The sequence below is a fragment of the Thalassophryne amazonica genome, chromosome 16 (assembly GCF_902500255.1).
Source record: "Thalassophryne amazonica chromosome 16, fThaAma1.1, whole genome shotgun sequence".
In the NCBI taxonomy this organism is placed as follows: Eukaryota; Metazoa; Chordata; class Actinopteri; order Batrachoidiformes; family Batrachoididae; genus Thalassophryne; species Thalassophryne amazonica.
The window spans coordinates 78,214,144-78,235,849 of NC_047118.1; the positions used below are offsets into that span (position 1 = coordinate 78,214,144).

Here is a 21,706-nt window from a genome sequence, read left to right on the forward strand (position 1 = left end):
CTCAAAGAGCCAGATAGTGGTGTAGAAATCTCTGCCCCCTCTGTTGCTGCGTTAAGTGCAAGCAAAGGTGTCAAAGTGCATAGAACACTGCCATCTACTGAGCAAAGCGATGAATGCGTTTGATCACTGATCCACAAATGCTGACTCACAATACAGGCATTGACACAAGTAACCCTGGCGGTTTACTTGTCCTATAGGAAAAGCTGGTTCTCCGGACAAGCGAGCACAGCAGGCGCGAGCCGCGTAAAGCATGCCAAAGGCACGCGATACATATGCCAATGGCCCGTGTCACCTAGGGGTGTCTGGGGGCATGCTACTGTGGAAGTACTGAAATTACACTTTTTCATAAATTGCTTCTCTCCTGTGTGGGTGGTAAAATTGAATTTCCAAAAAATAAATTTTATTGCATATTGCGTGCATAGCCTGTAGCCTTTTAATCTGTTAACCAAGACATAGCTCATAATGTTTCTCTCCTGCGATTGTTCATAATTGGGGAAAAAAATTAAAATAATTGGTAAATGTCAATATGCATCTGCTTCTCTCCTGTCTGTTTTCTGAATTCATCAGTGTTCAATGCATGATCATTTGCCAGTATGTATTTTATAAAGCAAATCAAATTATTTTATTTCAACATTTAAAAATGCCTAACTGGTCCGCAATTGAAGGAAAATCCCGTCAGACATGGCAGTATATTGTGTTGTCCTCTTCCTTGTGCCCCAGCCACGGATAATCCTGTGTCCAGCTACTCACAAACTTCCTCTCTTCCTTTCTCTTCATACGTCTTCTTTGAAGCTTCTACACTTGCAGGGGTTGATGCTTTGCGTTTGACTGGTGTTTTCCCTGGTATCTGGCCCGGTTTTGGAGGTTTTAGAAAAGACATTCTGTTCAATGTATTCTTCAAAAGGTCGTGTTAATCGGTGTGATGTTCGTTATCTAATGTTTCCAGCCACAGCATCTTGCAAGAAGATGCTACGAACGCACACTCCATACAGTGGTCTCATGCACACATGATACAGGGTTCTCCCCAGAAATGTTTAGTATAGCGGTGATGTTGGCAATTATCGCCCGAGGCTGCGTGCATTGCGAGGCATTTTGACTTGTTTTAGATGCATTGAAAGCAAGAATAATAGACAAAAAAAATTTACACTTATGTTGTAATATCAAAGTTCTTTTTAGTATTTTTCTGTCTATGTTAAGAAAAATACTAAAAAGAAAAGTAAATAAGAAAAGTTTAAAACACATTATTAATATTTGATGGACATAACATTTGCTCTCTTCTTTAAAAATGACACACTGTACCTTTAGTCCAGTAAGAGTCCAGGCAGAGTTTTTCTGTCATGTTGACAGTTTAGCTTTTTATATATGCTAAATCTGGACTGATTTCAAATTTATTGCCAAGTAAGTTCTCACATACAAGTAATTTGATCTGGTGTCATTGGTTCATAAAAAAACAATAATAAAAAGAAAATGAAAAAAATAATTCTGGAAGAAGTAAAGGAGTAAATCTGCTCTTTTAAAGATGAATCCTGGATGAAAAAAACTTTCTGAATCAGTTTTTCACACTTTACTGTTTCATTGAGGCTGTGTGGTGAAGATGATTATTTAGTAAAATTGTTCTCGTCCTCTCTCTCTCTCTCTCTCTCTCTCTCTCTCTCTCTCTCTCTCTCTCTCTCTCTCATGTAAAATAAAGCCTACAAATGAATTTCTGGAGCTATACAAGCAGAAGGAGCTCGTTTTATCTGAAGACTTTGACAGAGTTTTTTTCCGCTGCAATGCTGCTCGGCTCTCTGTCTGCGAGGAAGGGGGGAGCGGCCAGTGCAGCACAAACAGCCTGGCTGGATTTTAAAAAACTACCTGATAGCAGGGCAGAGTGTGACGGCGCTGTCAGAACACTGTGGCGCGGCGTCGTCGTTCCACTGTCTGGGGAGAACCCTGTGTTATCATGTTTTCCGATTGTCCGCTGCATGGAGTGTGGCAGGAAAAACCGAAGACGCTTTCTCGCGAGGTGCAAGAAGAATTTGAACATTTTAAACCAAAAAAAAAAAAATGCCACTTGTCCGGTCGGTATTGCTTGTCCGATCACATTTTTCACTTGTCCCGGATAAGCGTTAATGTCTGATATATATATATATATATATATATATATATATATATATATATATATATATATATATATATATATATATATATATATATATATATATATTATATATATATATATATAGATATATATATATATATATATATATATATATTATATATATATATATATATATATATATATATATATATATATATAATATATATATATATATACCGTATTTTCCGGACTGTAAGTCGCACTTTTTTACATGTTTTGGCTGGGGGTGCGACCTATACTCCGGTGCGACTTATAAATGAAAATATACCGGTAGGATCTCAATTAATTTACTGTAACAAAACAATTTTACGTGACAGAGTCGATCTATGTTTTAAAATGGCCACCGGAAAAGGAAATGCAATGCATCATGGGCACTGTAGTATGACGGCCATCCTATAGTTCACGCTGGTCGCGATAACCAATCAGAGAACAGAACTTTGGATGCGTATTCCTCACCTCACCCACAGCGTGTGAAGCTGACGAACACGGTGCTTGCTGTTATTCCGGCTTGGCGAACAGAACAGCTTCAACCCTTGGATATCAATGTGAGCAGAGTGTTTAAGTTGACGCTGAGAGCTGCGTGGGAGCATTGGGTGAGCGACGGCGGAGGATTAGCGTGTGCACTTGGAAGGAGCTGGCGTCGATGATTGTGAAAAGCGTTTGAAGCAGACGAACATGGTGTTTATTCCGGGACGGCTAACAAGACAGCTTCAACCCTTGGATATCAGTGTGAGCAGAGTTGACGCTGAGAGCTGCATGGGAGCACTGAGCGACGGCGGAGGATTAGCGTCTGCACTTGGAAGGAGCTGGATCGACACCGCTGGGTGGTCATGAGCTGCGCAGGTAGGCGCTGCATGGTTCGCCTCGCAATGTGGTCCGCAAAATACAAACATATCCGTAGGTAAAATGCAGCTCACGAGAGGGCACTCAAGGCTTGTGTGACTGTTTCTGCGACTTCTGACTACCATAGAAAAATAAAAATTTTAACGTTACTGATAACATAACAAGACAACGGAGAAGGCCCGAAAAAATGCCACCAAAAAGAAAATCATACTCTGCAGATTGTAAGTTACGACTGGTGAAATATGCATCCGAAAACGGTAGCCGTCACAATATTATCATCTGAACTTTTCATGTTAACATACCTGTATGTCCATGGGACTTATAGTCCAGGGGACCTTATTTATGGTTTATTTTTCTTTATAATGGATAAAGTGGCTGGTGCGACTTATACTCCGGTGCGACTTATTTATGGTTTATTTTTCTTTATAATGGATAAAGTGGCTGGTGCGACTTATACTCCGGTGCGACTTATAGTCCGGAAAATACGGTATATATATATATATATATATATATATATATATATATAAATAAATAAATTAGGGCTGTGAAAACTACCAAAGCATCAAATCTAGGCTTGCATCTTAGATGTACCTTCTACCAAATTGTAGCTGATCTTTCAGGTCTTCTTTTTAAGAAAATCCTCCTTTATACCACTTCATCATGAAGCTGTATAAAATATCCTCATATAAAATCAACAATAGTGATGATGATAATAATAATAATATTAAAGCAAACAGAGCTCTGGTATTGGAGTAGTATCGGCAGATATCCAAATTCAGGAATCAGGATCGGATCGGAAGTGAAAAAATGTGATTCTGTTCATCCCTAGTTGTCAGCAGCTGCTGAAAGTAACTAGTAATCTAAATGAGTTACTTTTAAAAGAGTAATCAGTAAAGTAACTAAGTTACTTTTTCAAGGAGTAATCAGTCATTGGATTACTTTTTCAAAGTAACTGTGGCAACACTGTTTGTGACACCCAAAGCTTTTTCTGAAGTCGTGTGAATCTGAATCATGATTGTGTGTCTGTGTTTGTGCTTTGTCGCCCCCTGCAGGCCATGAGGTTTCCTCCTAAAGCCTACAACAAAGACCTGGAGTCTGCAGAGGTAATGACATCATCACTACTGTAACAGATGTTACCAGATCTCACCAACCAAACAAGCACTTGTCAGAAATGAAGCCCAAAATGAATAAATTCCTCAAAATGCTCAGTTGAACAAATTTTTATTATTATTCTTCATGTTTCATTATAATAACAATTACCAAGTCCTTATAGAGGCCCAACAATCCACTGAGCTTTTAGATGTAAAATATTGAATAGGTATTAAACCACAGACTCTCCAGTTAAAGGGGTCGTATTATTGTTGTTGTTGTTGTTATTATCGTTAATATTGTTGTTATGACGCTAACGGAAGACACCAGGTGTTTTATAAAACAGAAAATTCTGAAAATATTCACGTGTTCAAATGTCACCTGGAACATAAATGAGAGGGAAATGTTAACGATCAGATGTGACACAACGTGTGTGTGTGTGTGTGTGTGTGTGTGTGTGTGTGTGTGTGTGCAGGAGCGCCGTGAGCGCGAGCAGCAGGATCTGGAGTTTGCCAAAGAAATGGCTGAAGATGATGATGACGGCTTCCCATGATTCTCTTTGTTCTCTGATGTTGACAGATGAATTACCCACAATCCCCCTCTGCTCTTGTCTTTGGCTTTTCCCTGTTGTGTCCTTTGATCTTGCATTTAATGTGCCGACTGTTGAAAGAAATTAAAGTTTTTGTTTAAATACTTGTGTTTTTTGTGGGGTGGAGCAGGTGTCATTAACGGTGTGATGTCAACATGTAGGATGCGGTAAGATGACCACACCCCCATCACTGCTGCTGTGTGACTGTTCATGGGGAGAAGGGTCTGTCTAAAGTCCACAAGTCAGGAGCATAATTTGTTTGTAGCAGGAGACATTTTATGCAGGACGTGCTGCCTACGCTAATCTGATTATGTGCACTACCGCTTTTTAACAAACTAAACAAATAACTTTGTCAAACTGTGACATCAACTGCAGCTGTTTACATTTAGTAGCAATAACCAGTTAAACTTTAACATGCTGTCCATTGCTCCCAGAAAGTGTCTTCTGAATAAAGTTAGGGTTTCAGGCACAACTAAGTTTAACTCTCCATGAAATATGATAAATGAAAGTAGACTGGCACTCAGTGGAGCTGAAGACTCCATCGAGCTTTAGTCCATTCTACCTGAAAGTATCGTTTTATCCACTATAGGACCAGAGAATGATCTGGGTCTGGACCATTGTCCATCTGTATCACAGGACCCTTGTTTATCAGCCATTTGTACACACATATTAGTGCTAAACGGTGCATACAAACATTTCTACACTGCAAAATATTCTGGGACAACTGTAATGATGAATAAGTGTCTAATTCTGTTGATAGGAAAGTTTTATACTGGTTCTTGTGGTGAGCTTGTTCAAATGATGTCCATATGTGATTGTTATGGCTAAATTAAACAACATGACACTAAGTGAATAGTCTGTGAATGGTTAAATTCAAAACTACTGGTGGACTCGCCATCGCCACCTTGTTGCTGCTCGCATTTATTTTTATTTGACTGCTGTGACCACACAAGGGCCGCACACGTTTATTTGCTTTGCTGTCTCTTTCTGTTATTCCAGTGAGAAACACAAGCAACAAACAGGTGTTTTGTTACCATATATGTTTCACTGAAAGTTTTCTGAAAGGAATTGACCATGAATGTGCTTAACATGTGATTAACCATCTGACACTTACTGATGGGGGTAAGAGCAGCATTAGTTATTTTTTGCCCACGTACTTAACACATACTAAATTTGGTTTATATGACAGCATTTAGAGCCTTTTCCATATACAGTTTAATGAGGGTCCTGGTCTTTGTGCCCAGTTTTCATCCTGTCCTTTGATCCTTATTCAATCCTCTAGATCAGGGGTGGGCAACTTGTTCCAGAAAAGGCCAAGAGGGTGCAGGTTTTCTTTGCAGCCACTGTCTCCAACAGGTGATTCACTGATTAATATCACTTTGAACAGATGGAATCAGTGAATCTGGCCTGCTCTAGATCATCTAGGCCGAGGATTCATACCTAGCATCAAAGATGGGATCTGGGCAAAAGGTAGTGAGGGTTTTTGTTTTGTTTTTTTTTAAACTAGTTTTTGTATAATCCTACCAACACTAGATGATAGAAAAAGGTTCCTTGGTAGAGTTGACAAGTTTCAAAGTCTACAAACCTTGATAGCTCCAAACTAAAGGACGTAGGCATCTTTCCTATTGCTCGAACGTTCTGAGATTCTGACCTCTAGCTCTGGGGGAAAATGACTTGACCACTATGCCGGGCTGGAATTTTCTATTAGAAACTTGTCGCAGCCATGGTGGCCCCCTTTACAACTGAAGAGATGTTACTAATGTTGAAAATGCATCTTTAAATAAAAATTTAAGAAGACATTACTGCTATACCCTGTTAACTAATAATTTGCATCATGTTTTACCAAAATTGGAGCAACTTTAACTTTTGACCCCTGTACAAACTGAAAGTGACCTTTGTCACCATTTTTGCTGTTTTTACCCCATAACATTCAGTCATAGATAGTCCAAACTATACCTTTTCGGAATCTTTACAATCAGACAAATAATGTGGTGTAGTTTTCAAAATGATTTGAGCATTTATAATTTTGACCCCTGTGTAATTCTTAAATTGACCCCTACCTGGCCGCCTATTGAAAATTCAAGTGGCCAGTCGGTTTGTTCAAAAGAGTAATGTCTAAGGAGTATTTGTGCCAATTTTGGTGCTTGTATTACCATTTGCATGATTTTGCTCTAAATATTCTCTTAGCTGCTGCACTATGTATCTCACCATCTTCATTTGACTACTTCTTTCTGTACAGTAGTGTTCAGAATAATAGTAGTGCTATGCGACTAAAAAGATTAATCCAGGTTTCGAGTATATTTCTTATTGTTACATGGGAAACAAGGTACCAGCAGATTCAGTAGACCAAGCATTCATGATATGCACAGTCTTAAGGCTATGAAATTGGGCTATTAACAAAAAAAAATAGAAAAGGGGGTGTTCACAATAATAGCGTGGCATTCAGTCAGTGAGCTCGTCAATTTTGTGGAACAAACAGATGTGAATCAGGTGTCCCCTATTTAAGGATGAGCCCAGCACCTGTTGAACATGCTTTTCTCTTTGAAAGCCTGAGGAAAATGGGACGTTCAAGACATTGTTCAGAACAGCGTAGTTTGATTAAAAAGTTGATTGGAGAGGGGAAAACTTATATGCAGGTACAAAAAATTATAGGCTGTTCATCTACAATGATCTCCAATGCTTTAAAATGGACAAAAAAAAAAAACACGTGGAAGAAAACAGAAAACGACCATCAAAATGGATTGAAGACTAACCAGAATGGCAAAGGCTCACCCACTGATCAGCTCCAGGATGATCAAAGACAGTCTGGAGTTACCTGTAAGTGCTGTGACAGTTAGAAGACGCCTGTGTGAAGCTAATTTATTTGCAAGAATCCCCCTAAAGTCCCTCTGTTAAATAAAAGATGTGCAGAAGAGATTACAATTTGCCAAAGAACACATCAACTGGCCTAAAGAGAAATGGAGGAATATTTTGTGGACTGATGAGAGTAAAATTGTTCTTTTTGGGTCCAAGGGCCACAGACAGTTTGTGAGACGACCCCCAAACTCTGAATTCAAGCCACAGTTCACAGTGAAGGCAGTGAAGCATTGTGTTGCAAGCATCATGATATGAGCATGTTTCTCCTACTATGGTGTTGGGCCTACAACCCCTGGCAAAAATTATGGAATCACCGGCCTCGGAGGATGTTCATTCAGTTGTTTAATTTTGTAGAAAAAAGCAGATCACAGACATGACACAAAACTAAAGTCATTTCAAATGTCAACTTTATGGCTTTAAGAAACACTATAAGAAACCAGGAAAAAAAATTTGTGGCAGTCAGTAACGGTTACTTTTTTAGACCAAGCAGAGGGGCAAAAATATGGAATCACTCAATTCTGAGGAAAAAATTATGGAATCATGAAAAACAAAAGAACGCTCCAACACATCACTAGTATTTTGTTGCACCACCTCTGGCTTTTATAACAGCTTGCAGTCTCTGATGCATGGACTTAATGAGTGACAAACAGTACTCTTCATCAATCTGGCTCCAACTTTCTCTGATTGCTGTTGCCAGATCAGCTTTGCAGGTTGGAGCCTTGTCATGGACCATTTTCTTCAACTTCCACCAAAGATTTTCAATTGGATTAAGATCCAGACTATTTGCAGGCCATGACATTGACCCTATGTGTCTTTTTGCAAGGAATGTTTTCACAGTTTTTGCTCTATGGCAAGATGCATTAAAATCTTGAAAAATGATTTCATCATCCCCAAACATCCTTTCAATTGATGGATAAGAAAAGTGTCCAAATATCAACGTAAACTTGTGCATTTATTGATGATGTAATGACAGCCATCTCCCCAGTGCCTTTACCTGACATGCAGCCCCATATCTTCAATGACTGTGGAAATTTACATGTTCTCTTCAGGCAGTCATCTTTATAACTCTCATTGGAATGGCACCAAACAAAAGTTCCAGTATCATCACCTTGCCCAATGCAGATTCGAGATTCATCACTGAATATGACTTTCATCCAGTCATCCACAGTCCACGATTGCTTTTCCTTAGCCCATTGTAACCTTGTTTTTTCTGTTTAGGTGTTAATGATGGCTTTCATTTAGCTTTTCTGTATGTAAATCCCTTTCCTTTAGGCCGTTTCTTACAGTTCAGTCACAGACGTTGACTCCAGTTTCCTCCCATTTGTTCCTCATTTGTTTTGTTGTACATTTTCCATTTTTGAGACATATTGCTTTAAGTTTTCTGTCTTGACGATTTGATGTCTTCCTTGGTCTACCAGTATGTTTGCCTTTAACAACCTTCCCATGTTGTTTGTATTTGGTCCAGAGTTTAGACACAGCTGACTGTGAACAACCAACATCTTTTGCAACATTGCATAATGATTTACTCTCTTTTAAGAGTTTGATAATCCTCTCCTTTGTTTCAATTGACATCTCTCGTGTTGGAGCCATGATTCATGTCAGTCCACTTGGTGCAACAGTTCTCCAAGGTGTGATCACTCCTTTTTAGATGCAGACTAACGAGCAGATCTGATTTGATGCAGGTGTTAGTTTTGGGGATGAAAATTTACAGGGTGATTCCATAATTTTTTCCTCAGAATTGAGTGATTACATATTTTTTTCCCTCTGCTTGGTCTAAAAAAGTAACTGTTACTGACTGCCACAATTGTTTTTTTTTCTTGATTTCTTATAGTGTTTCTTAATGCCAGAAAGTTACCATTTGAAATGACTTTAGTTTTGTGTCATGTCTGTGATCTGCTTTTTTTTTCTACAAAATTAAACAACTGAATGAACATCCTCCAAGGCTGGTGATTCCATAATTATTGCCAGGGGTTGTATATATCGCATACCAGGTATCATGGATCAGTTTGGATATGTCAAAATACTTGAAGAGGTCATGTTGCCTTATGCTGAAGAGGACATGCCCTTGAAATGGGTGTTTCAACAAGACAATGACCCCAAGCACACTAGTACACGAGCAAATCTTGGTTCCAAACCAACAAAATTAATGCCTCGCAGATGTGAAGAAATCATGAAAAACTGTGGTTATACAACTAAATACTACACTCAACAAAAATATAAATGCAACACTTTTGGTTTTGCTCCCATTTTGTATGAGATGAACTCAAAGATCTAAAACTTTTTCCACATACACAATATCACCATTTCCCTCAAATATTGTTCACAAACCAGTCTAAATCTGTGATAGTGAGCACTTCTCCTTTGCTGAGATAATCCATCCCACCTCACAGGTGTGCAATATCAAGATGCTGATTAGACATCATGATTAGTGCACAGGTGTGCCTTAGACTGCCCACAATAAAAGGCCACTCTGAAAGGTGCAGTTTTATCACACAGCACAATGCCACAGATGTCGCAAGATTTGAGGGAGCGTGCAATTGGCATGCTGACAGCAGGAATGTCAACCAGAGCTGTTGCTCGTGTATTGAATGTTAATGTCTCTACCATAAGCTGTCTCCAAAGGCATTTCAGAGAATTTGGCAGTACATCCAACCAGCCTCACAACCGCAGACCACGTGTAACCACACCAGCTGCATGCACATCTGCATGCTCGTCGTCCTCATCGGGGTCTCGACCTGACTCCAGTTCGTCGTCGTAACCGACCTGAGTGGGCAAATGCTCACATTCGCTGGCGTTTGGCACGTGGAGAGGTGTTCTCTTCACGGATGAATCCCGGTTCACACTGTCCAGGGCAGATGGCAGACAGCGTGTGTGGCGTCGTGTGGGTGAGCGGTTTTCTGATGTCAATGTTGTGGATCGAGTGGCCCATGATGGCGGTGGGGTTATGGTATGGGCAGGCGTCTGTTATGGACGAAGAACACAGGTGCATTTTATTGATGGCATTTTGAATGCACAGAGATACCGTGACGAGATCCTGAGGCCCATTGTTGTGCCATACATCCAAGAACATCACCTCATGTTGCAGCAGGATAATGCACTGCCCCATGTTGCAAGGATCTGTACACAATTCTTGGAAGCTGAAAATGTCCCAGTTCTTGCATGGCCGGCATACTCACCGGACATGTCACCCATTGAGCATGTTTGGGATGCTCTGGACCGGCGTATACGACAGCGTGTACCATTCCTGCCAATATCCAGCAACTTCGCACAGCCATTGAAGAGGAGTGGACCAACATTCCACAGGCCACAATTGACAACCTGATCAACTCTATGCGAAGGAGATGTGTTGCACTGCATGAGGCAAATGGTGGTCACACCAGATACTGACTGGTATCCCCCCCAATAAAACAAAACTGCACCTTTCAGAGTGGCCTTTTATTGTGGACAGTCTAAGACACACCTGTGCACTAATCATGGTGTCTAATCAGCATCTTGATATGGCACACCTGTGAGGTGGGATGGATTATCTCAGCAAAGGAGAAGTGCTCACTATCACAGATTTAGACTGGTTTGTGAACAATATTTGAGGGAAATGGTGATATTGTGTATGTGGAAAAAGTTTTAGATCTTTGAGTTCATCTCATACAAAATGGGAGCAAAACCAAAAGTGTTGCGTTTATATTTTTGTTGTGTATAGTTTAGTGATTCACAGGATTGCTAAAAAAAAAAAGCAGTTTGAACATAATAGTTTTGAGTTTGTAGCGTCAACAGCAGATGCTACTATTATTGTGAACACCCCCTTTTCTACTTTTTTTACTAATAGCCCAATTTCATAGCCTTAAGAGTGTGCATATCATGAATGCTTGGTCTTGTTGGATTTGTGAGAATCTACTGAATCTACTGGTACCTTGTTTCCCATGTAACAATAAGAAATATACTCAAAACCTGGATTAATCTTTTTAGTCACATAGCACTACTACTGTATTATTCTGAACACTACTGTATGTTAACATACTATGTAGAATTGAAGTTACCACCGGTACACATCAACAAAAACATCTGACAATTTCATTTAGCCCAAAAGGTAACGTTAGCCACAGTATGATGACACTAAATTTAATGCTGCACAGCAACACAACATTCATGATTTTTGTAGTTTTAGTTTTAGTGCAATTTACTATAGCCTGGAAAACCAGATCAATTCACTTTACAAATACATTTCCTTCATATATTTGCTAATTCTCAAACTGCCTGGCTTTCCTCTGCCAACAAAGATAGGCAGACGTAATGTTTTCACCCGTTTGTTTGTTTGTTTGTGAACAGCCTGGAGCCCACAATTTTTCATGTCATTATGAAATTTTGCTGAAGATTCATATCCTGATAGGCAAGAACTGATTCATTTTTCTAGGTCATAGGTCAAAGTCAGGAAAAATCCCTATACTTTAATGTTGAACAAATTTTCAAAAATTCATAACTTTGTCAAAAAACATAAAATTTCTTTCATATTTGTATGCCGGATGGTATCGTTTATCGACTGACAGTTTGTTCAGGATCTAATCCAGATTACAGACTTTGTGGTGATTTAAATTTAACACTGAAAACCCCATTTAATGTATATTTTACATTATATCTTAATCAAACGTGCCCCAATCATATTTGTAAGTGAGGTGTAGACTGACACTCACTATCACCTGACAAAGTTTGATCCAGATCTGTTCTGGACTGTGGATTTTGTGGACATTTGAATTTAATATTGAAATGCCCATTTGGGGCACATTTTTACCTCCGCCAAGGAGGTTATGTTTTCGGTCGCGTTTGTTTGTTTGTCTGTCTGTCAGCAGGATAACTCAAAAAGTTTTGAACGGATTTTGATGAAATTTTGTGGAGTGGTTGGAAATGACAAGAGGAACAAGTGATTCAATTTTAGTGGTGATCTGGATCACGATCTGGAGCCAGGAATTTTTTAAAGGTTTTGTCACCATTGCGGGATAGGGGGAATTTTGACATTCTAGTTTCTAACTCCACAAAAACAAGGCAGAAAGGCTTAAAAAAATTAAGGTGTAACATAGTCAAATGTTCTATCAAACAACAAAGTGATGATCGGATCCGGATTCTGGATCTGGTGATCCAGAATATGCAAAAATATAGGGAAAATAGAAAATGTGTCAGTGTGAGGTGACAAATGAAGCTAGAGATGCACTAACACCAAATTGTAGCTGAATCTGTACTGATTCAGTAAGGTGTCATCAGATTTGATGTAACTTCAAATGTTATGGAGCTAGATCCAGAAGAAAACCACCATTACCGAAAAAATCATTTTTATACAACTTTTCAAGTAATAAAGACATAAAAGTAATTCCAAGTTCTAGTGGTAGGTTTTCATGGTCAAGGATGTCAAATATAAAGGAAAGAAAAGTGTATGTACCATAGTTTTGGTTGTAACACTGAACTGTTGAATAGATCACTGTGCCAAGGAGGGAATCTCTTTAGGATCAGTGACCCTATGGCCTTGGTGGAGGTTTGCACTCTCTGAGTGCTTCTAGTACATTATATCTCAATCAAAAGTGTCTCAATCACTCTCATTTTTCTGTTATGGATTTACCGACACCACCAAAATTGGACTGAGGTTTCAATTTTATACCCGATTGTCTTACAGTTATCAGTCGGAAACCAAATGACAACAAGCAATGAAAAAGTGTGCATAGCAAAGATAACCAATGTTCTGTGAAAATTATCTGAAAAACAATTCAGAAACTGAAAAAGTTGAAAAAAAAAAAACCAAACCTGACAACCACCAAAAAAAAAAAAAAAAAAAAAAAAAAAAAAATTTATTCAATGCATGAACAAAATACATACATTTGATCACATCTCATTTAGCTTATAGAAAGCCACTTCTAACAGGACTTTGACCTTGAAATTTTTTTCCAAGGTAAAATTTTGTGGAATAGGTAACTAGTGTTGGAGCGTTCTTTAAAAAAAAAAGGTTTTCAGGCTTGATTTAAAAATATCGAGAGAACTGGACTTACTTCACAGATGGACTGCAGGTTTTCTCATCAGACTGACTCGGCAGGTCTTCAGTCTTTGTCCTGGAGCTAAAACCAAACCATCACAAAGACTTTTAGCTCTGGTCTGAAGTCCAGGTGTACCGGGGCGTGGTTTGTGCAGGTAGGCGGGGTTTAGCGCTCCTCGTGCCATCTGCTCTCTGCTGATAAAGCTCGCGTTCTCAGACGCACTGATCTCCGTGCGCGTTCATGATGTGGATCTTTGTCCTAAGTTCGGGTTCTGGAGGTCAAAGTGACTTTGCTGGTTTTACTGGTTTCACCCCCACAGTGAGTAAAGTTTATTTCTTTAAAGTCATTGTGTTTATCCACTTTGATCAACTTTATGACGTGCTTCACAAAAACATGAATTCAAGTTATCAGAGATGATTTAAAAAAACAGTAATTAATGAAAAACTTTAAAACAACTTAATGAGAACTCTTTCTACGCTTATAGTGGATTCTACTAAACACAAACGTCATTAATACGTCACAATGAACAAATTGTTATTTTTAAATAATTTATCAATAATGACCTTCGTCACAGTTTCTTAGATATTTGTGTTTTCTAAAAGATACAGGATTTTATCTCGATTCTTGAAAACAAAATGAAACGTGAAATCTTGATTTTTGTTTGTTTATTTTTTTGTATTTAAAAGATCAGGGGTGGAGCTATTTTGCTCCATCGCCCCACCCACAAATCAAACTTCAACCCTTGAAGACCAAAGTGCCAGTTATAGTCACTCTGACATCTAACGAAAGACGCAGGAAAATCACTGACAAAACTTTCTCCGAGTATTGACGTATTGCTTGTCACTTGCCACGTCTATAAATGAAGCTAACTCGCGCCATGAAAGCATATTTTCCAACTGATATTATCAAATGTGCAGTAGCTGAAATTCAGTTTATGTTCAACACTGCAACAAGTGGAAAAAGAAAAAACGTTAAGCATTTGAAACTTTCAGCTTGTACAGTCATGCAGTTATGCTCACGGCTAGCATTCGCAGAACATACGTTAGCATCCAGTTTATTGTTTATCATCCACTGCCAACATGTGACTCCACTATCAGAAATACTTTATTTTGTGTTCGTATGTCGTATTTGCAGTGAAATGGCTCTCCTGATCATTCACACAACTGCATGTCAGCGCCAACTAGTGGCAGCATTTTTTAAATCTTCTTTTCTACTGGTTGGATCTCATAACAGACTAATGTCTTAAAATTTAGACATCCTTAATATTTTTATTGTTCACAGTAATGTTAGTGAATAAGTGAAAGTCTGTAGAGTGCCCCCTATAGGCAAAACATAATTCTGTTTCACTATATAAAGAAATAAATTCATGATTTACTGTGTACACGTGAATGGGATGGATTTAAAGATTTATCCACCAGGGGGCAGATTAGAGTTGTATCGCTTGATGTCGCTCTGAAGAGCTACCTGGTAACATCACTGTGGACAAAGTTTCTGGCATTTTTATTTCGTCTTCCAGATGACACTCTTCTTCCTATTGGTGGTTTCTGGTACCTTCTGGCCCCGGCATCGTCAGAGTCCATAAATCACATTTCTTGTCAGAATCTGGGAACATCAGGAGTCCGGTAGGTTTATCTGCTGCTGTGCTGCAGGAATCAAACAGCCAATGCACTAGATGCACAGAGTCTGTGGACAATCCTGCCATAGTCAACTGATGACAAAATATTCCACTAATCCAGGAACGGAGCAGAGCAACAGTGTCCTGTCCTCCTGTTACCATGACAACCATCAACCATCAGTCCATGTCCAGTAGCGCATCTGGAGCTCCAGGAGCTTCTCAGCTCAGTCTGGATGGAAGCTCAGACTCTGGGGAGGAGGTGGCAGTGACACTGGACTCCAGTGCCAGCAGCAGGAACCAGAAAGAGGAGGAGCATGACGAGGAGGAGACCCAGGCGGTAGCCTCATCCCCGGATGGGCGTTTCCTCAAGTTCAACATTGAGATTGGCCGAGGATCATTTAAGACGGTGTACCGCAGTCTGGATACTGAGACCACGGTGGAGGTGGCCTGGTGTGAGCTGCAGGTAAAAAAACAAACAAAAAAAAACAGGTCAGGTCAGGGGGCATGTGATGGTGCCACGTGTCACCGTGCCCACCACACTGTGCACCAGAGAGCAGCGCAGTCAACCAAATCAAATTCTTTGGAGAGTCTGCAAAAGAATAATGGCTGCAAGCACCTTCTCCCACACAGATAGCAGTGCAACACCTGTGTAGTTACCACACCCCGGGTTATCATCCTTTTCTAGCCATAGTGGGAAAACAAGTCCTTTCTTCCAGTCAGTAGGCATGATACCCGCCTCCCAAAAACAGATTGTTTGCAGTTCCAGGAGAACAACACATCTGTCATTCCATTTCTGCTGATTCTCTGTTTGTATGAGCAAAGTAGATGGTCACCTCACTGAGTCTGGTCTGTTTAAGGTTTCTTCCTGTAGTCAAATGCCTGAGGGAGTTTTCACCTGACTACTGTCACCACAGTGCTTGCTCATGGGCTGGGGAACATTGAGACCTTGTTCATGTATACTGTGATTTGGTGTTTGGTGAATAAATTGAATTAATCAGTGTCTCCGCCCACCTGGAGGCCCTCTGCTCCAGTGCTATAGATCCCTGGATCTTTCCCTGCCCTCGGATGTTTCACAGCCTTTGTGATCTCAGGAACATTTGGTGGTTTGCAGTTGACTGAAGAATCAGCCAAACAAGCACCTCCTTGTCTACTCTTATTACCATCACAGCCTTCTTGTCAGCTCCCTGTGCAGTCTGGAATTTCCATCAATCCATGATGTTGAAAATATCAAACATCTCCTCCAGTGGACTTTGGTGAGATTCTTGGAGGAATCCATGATCAGGTGACCATCTTGTCCTGCATACAGAGGAATCAAAGTGTTTTGTTCCTCTACCCACTGCAGTTATGGCAGAAGATGGTTCAGTCATGATGATATGTCTGCTGTACCATCACACCAAGCCAACTATTTCGAGTAGTTGTATCAGGCTGCTCCTCCTGCAGGGATGTTGGACATCTCCTGTGCCGTGATTCTTGTGGCTGATTCTCCAATCAATTGCAAATTACTAAATGTCAGTGAGACTACAAAGACCATGAAACAGCTGAGAGCAGAGAAAGCTCCAGGGATCTGCCATATTGGAGCGGAGCTTCTCCAGGTGTGTTTAGACATTGTTCTCTACAGTAATCCTAGAAGTACTCATTGAACACAAACACAAATATCATCAGTGCTTCTTTGCAGTCTGTTAATTTCCTCAGTGTTTCATTTGGTTGAGCTGCTCTGAGAATCAGTGGAATCACACAAAGCTGCTGGAGATCAGAGCCAGCGTATAAACGGGCTGTGAGTCATCCTAGGCTGTGTTGATGGAGAAATGCACGGTTTGGGTGTCTTTGTCTTTCCTCTTGCTGTGAAATCTGTTCAACGCAAGCCGAGCGCTTAAAGTTTTCAATACGTTTCCAACATTAAAACCAACCACATTTTTAATAGAAGCTACAAAAGTTGGATAAACCATCAGAAAAACTCGATAAAAAAGTGATAGTAACAATTTTACCTTCAGTAAATGACAGAACAGCCTGAATTCTGTTCTTTATACCCATCAGCACTTTGTGATGTCATAAAGTGAGAATATTAAAGGCTCTGTCACACCTTGATGGCTTAGCCTGCGTATCCCACGTATCAGATCGTATTAAAAACGCTGGCACACATCTAATAAATTAATGCAGCTGTCACACCTTGACGATTAGCCAACGTATGCCGACAGCCCCATTGCCACTGAGTGGTTCGGGTCAGTACTGCACAGTGTGATGCGGATCACAAACAGATCATTTAACATTATTTTATTTTCCTTTTTTAATCTTGGTGGGCCCTTTTCACCACGTACAGAATGCTGGTGAGTCGACTGATGGCTGTGGTAAATGCTGACATTAATGAATAAAGAGATGTGACTCTTTATGTTTAAAGCACTGGTGGCGCTTTAAAAGTTTAAATCATCATAGTGCTTATGTCTGATCAGATGTGATCAGACCTCGTTTTCCAAAATCAGGAGCTTTATGTGGATACGTGTTGGTCAGACTGTGTTGATGAATGAGACTGAAGCAAACAGGTAAGACTTTATATTTACTCTATGTGTGAATGAAACAGTCTGTCCACATGAGGACTGCCGTTCTCAGCCAATCGGTGGACAGCATTGATGGACGCATTTCGACTTATGAGTAAATTACTAGAAACGTGTGTCAACAATTGCATAACTTACCTACAATTTATGTCTCACGTGTGGGATGTATGAGTCATGTGGTGACATATGTGGAAAATTTTCAGCATGCCCAAAACTTTTGGAGCAGCTCAGCATATTAGGACGTATATCAGCGTACTTCAGTGTGCTCTTAACTTTTAACAAAACTTACCCATAACTAATTAGACATATGTCCGCGTATGCCAGTATACGATTGGCATACACGGGCTAAATCATCAAGGTGTGACAGGGCCTCAAGGAAATGCATTTTGAGTCAGATCCAAATTGCCACCAGCTCTACTCTGATGTGCAAACAAACAAACAAAAAACAAAACAGAAATCATCCACTTTTATTGTCTGCTTGTTGACTCATCGTTAACACAGACAAAAAACAAAACAGTGGTCACATGACCTCTGCCTTCTGTCAGTTGGTGGAGGTGGTTTGGCAGTACAGTTGTGTTCAAAAATAATAACACTGTTTAAAAAAATTTGTTATTGCTTTACAGAAAAGATTATTAGGCTGTTCAGTGTCTGCATTTTTCTTTGTGACCCTTATTACACCCTTACAGGTGGCTCTTATTTAAGGATGAAGGCAGCAAATATTGTTCTCCACTTTCTGTAAAGTAATAACAGATTTGATACAATTTTCTTGTGCAGCATTCCCAGTGCCTTTGTGTTTATGGAAATAAAAGCTGTAAGGATTTTGAGCTTTACTACCTTTTTTTTTTTTTTTTTTGAACACACTGCTGTTATTTTTTTGAACACAACTCTACGTTTGATTGTCTTTGGTCAGATTTATTGCAGTCGGCACAACTTTATTGTTTTATTGGGCTTGACTACAGAATGAGGTAGAAGGAGGCGTGTCTTTGACGCTCTTTGTTAAAGATTTACTGCATGTTTGTCATGAATCACAAAGAAATATTAGTCCATAAAGAAGGTCACTCGATGGGACGAGACCCATCACCCGAAATCAAACTGACCTACAACAGACTCAAGACTCTTTGCATTCACTCACTCACTGACCTATTCATTCATTCGCTCACTCGCTACATGCACACATGCACACTCTCATTCATTCACTAATCTCTTGTGCGCTCACTCGGTCTGTCTCTTTGGTGGATGGAAACTGCTGGAACATTTACGTCACAAGGTGTGAGAAGTTTGAACAGAAAAGTTCTTCAGCTGCACAAACTGTGAGACAGAGATTATCTCCAGCCCTGACTCAGCGCCTCTCTGTGCTGGATACACCGTCTGATTGGACAGACGGCTGCTGGCTGATGTCGATAACAACAACACAAACAAACACGCGCACATGCACGCGCATGTGCATGCGTATGTGTAACGTGTGGTTTCTTCTGTATCTTTTGGAGTGCTGTGATCCTAACATGTAGTTACGGCCTTCTGATGATCAGACCCATCGTTTGACGAAGGCGAAGCGTCAGCGCTTCAGCGAGGAGGTGGAGATGCTGAAAGCTCTGCAGCATCCAAACATTGTCCGCTTCTATGACTCCTGGAAGTCGACGATGAAAGGTCAAAAGTGCATGATCCTGGTGACGGAGCTGATGACATCCGGGACGCTCAAAACGTGAGTGCACAAAAAAAAAAGCCTTTTTGGGCAGTTTGTATTTTGGATCAGGAGCAGTTCTTCTTTACCTTTAGTTCTTTAAACAAGTCTGTGTTTCAGGTTTTTTCAGTTCATATTTTTACTTAAGTTTTTTGTGTTTTCATTGCTTTTCATGCCCTGTGTGGCGCTTGCGCCGCGAGGCGGGACATATAGCATCCGGGTTGTCCATCTGTCTGTCTGTCCGTCCGAAATTTGTTCGCCACAACATAGCTCGGCACCTATCGCTTGCAGAAACTTCATATTTGTTGGGTACATGCCTTGGAGGAGTACTTTGCATGGGTTCGAAGGCCGGTGACCTTGACCTACTTTTCAAGGTCACCAGTGGTCACAACTGTCAAATCCTTCGCCTGAAATTTGTATGCCGCAATGTACCTCAGCACCTATTGCTCGCAAAAACTTCGTATTTGGTGGGTACATGCCTTGGAGGAGTACTTCACATGGGTTCGAAGTCCAGTGACCTTGACCTACTTTTAAAAAATTACCAATAGCTGCATTTGTTTGAAGGCTACAGACTTTTTATGGTCATTGTTGGCCACGTCCTCTAAATAAATATAATGTCAATCTCCAATTTTTCCACTGTGTATCCCAGTTTACATCAAACACATAAGGGTTCAACCAAATACCTGCCCCACACATGTACATATTACTGCACTTTACATGGAAAATAGTACCGCGCACGGGGCATTTTGTGACGAATGTCTCTAGTTTTTTTTTAAGGTGATTTGTTTCTGCTGGTAAACAATCTTCTGAGGTCTTCATTTGACACAAATATTCCTCCCACCTGCAGGGTGTTCTTGATCTGGTTAGTTTTATCACCAGGGGAAAAGTGTGCTGTCGTCTGGCGTCCTTCAGGGCGTCTGTTCTCAGCTGTTGGACTTTTTCAAAAGGAACCAAACTGTTGAACAAACCGCAGTTTTAAAAGGATTAAAGTATTGCACAGTTCAAGTCAATGAACTTTTATTCCTTTTTGGAATAACATATATTAAAAATATATGAAAATTAAATATATTAAAATCGGTGCATTTCCAGTTCTCGCTCTCTCACGCACACACAGTAAATAGAACATAATGAATAATCAACAAATATTTAAAGAGTGGTTTAAAAAGTTATGTTCAGCAGTTTATAAGTCCACTCAGTATCAGATAGTGTTTGACACGGTTCTGACTCCTGAAGGTAACAGTCAGTATTCACTGTGTGTGTGTGTGAGAAAGAGGTTAATAAATGAGAACTAGAGGCCGCAGTCGCACTGAGCCGTGTCCCGTGTCCGTGGTCGACATTTTAATTCTGGGCAACTTTAGTGAGATGTGGCATAGACACTCAATTATTCTTGTCAAGAAACAGGTGGAATATGCCAGAAAGCTACGCATGTTGGAAAAGCCACAAATGGAGGAAGAAGGGAGACAATATTTCTTTCCATAAGTTAAGTGGTTTTGGTTCTTCTTGTCACTTTGTCCGTGAGATTTGGTCGATAAACAGGTGTATGTTGCCTGTGTCGTCCGAGGACACGAACCATTAACTCTTCACTTACAGTAGTGTTCAGAATAATAGTAGTGCTATGTGACTAAAAAGATTAATCCAGGTTTTGAGTATATTTCTTATTGTTACATGGGAAACAAGGTACCAGTAGATTCAGTAGATTCTCACAAATCCAACAAGACCAAGCATTCATGATATGCACACTCTTAAGGCTATGAAATTGGGCTATTAGTAAAAAAAATAGTAGAAAAGGGGGTGTTCACAATAATAGTAGTGTGGCATTCATTCAGTGAGTTTGTCAATTTTGTGGAACAAACAGGTGTGAATCAGGTGTCCCCTATTTAAGGATGAAGCCAGCACCTGTTGAACATGCTTTTCTCTTTGAAAGCCTGAGGAAAATGGGACGTTCAAGACATTGTTCAGAAGAACAGCATAATTTGATTAAAAAGTTGATTGGAGAGGGGAAAACTTATACACAGGTGCAAAAAAATTATAGGCTGTTCATCGACAATGATCTCAAATGCTTTAAAATGGACAAAAAAAAAAAAAAAAAAAAAACCAGACGCGTGGAAGAAAACGGAAACAACCATCAAAATGGATAGAAGAATAACCAGAATGGCAAAGGCTCACCCACTGATCAGCTCCAGGATGATCAAAGACAGTCTGGAGTTGCCTGTAAGTGCTGTGACAGTTAGAAGACGCCTGTGTGAAGCTAATTTATTTGCAAGAATCCCCCGAAAAGTCCCTCTGTTAAATAAAAGACATGTGCAGAAGAGCTTACAATTTGCCAAAGAACA

General features: G+C 40.0%; 3 protein-coding genes across 3 annotated transcripts in view; 2 read left to right on the forward strand and 1 right to left on the reverse strand.

The window, feature by feature from the left end:
- Positions 1-4,765, forward strand: part of psmd3 (proteasome 26S subunit, non-ATPase 3) — a 50,160-nt gene extending 45,395 nt beyond the window's left edge. Inside the window, exons 11-12 of the mRNA XM_034190044.1 lie at positions 4,036-4,086; positions 4,548-4,765. Of these exons, the coding sequence (XP_034045935.1) occupies positions 4,036-4,086; positions 4,548-4,625 (129 nt within the window). The 3' untranslated portion in view covers positions 4,626-4,765. The remainder of the gene's footprint in view (positions 1-4,035; positions 4,087-4,547) is intronic.
- LOC117527620 (zinc finger BED domain-containing protein 4-like) overlaps positions 1-13,633 on the reverse strand; it is a 66,051-nt gene extending 52,418 nt beyond the window's left edge. Inside the window, exon 1 of the mRNA XM_034190049.1 lies at positions 13,544-13,633. The gene's annotated coding sequence lies outside the window, so the exon portion shown is untranslated. The remainder of the gene's footprint in view (positions 1-13,543) is intronic.
- Positions 13,634-13,707: 74 nt separating this feature from the next.
- Positions 13,708-21,706, forward strand: part of wnk4b (WNK lysine deficient protein kinase 4b) — a 60,129-nt gene continuing 52,130 nt past the window's right edge. The window contains exons 1-4 of the mRNA XM_034190166.1: positions 13,708-13,846; positions 15,045-15,150; positions 15,265-15,606; positions 19,222-19,394. Of these exons, the coding sequence (XP_034046057.1) occupies positions 15,304-15,606; positions 19,222-19,394 (476 nt within the window). The 5' untranslated portion in view covers positions 13,708-13,846; positions 15,045-15,150; positions 15,265-15,303. The remainder of the gene's footprint in view (positions 13,847-15,044; positions 15,151-15,264; positions 15,607-19,221; positions 19,395-21,706) is intronic.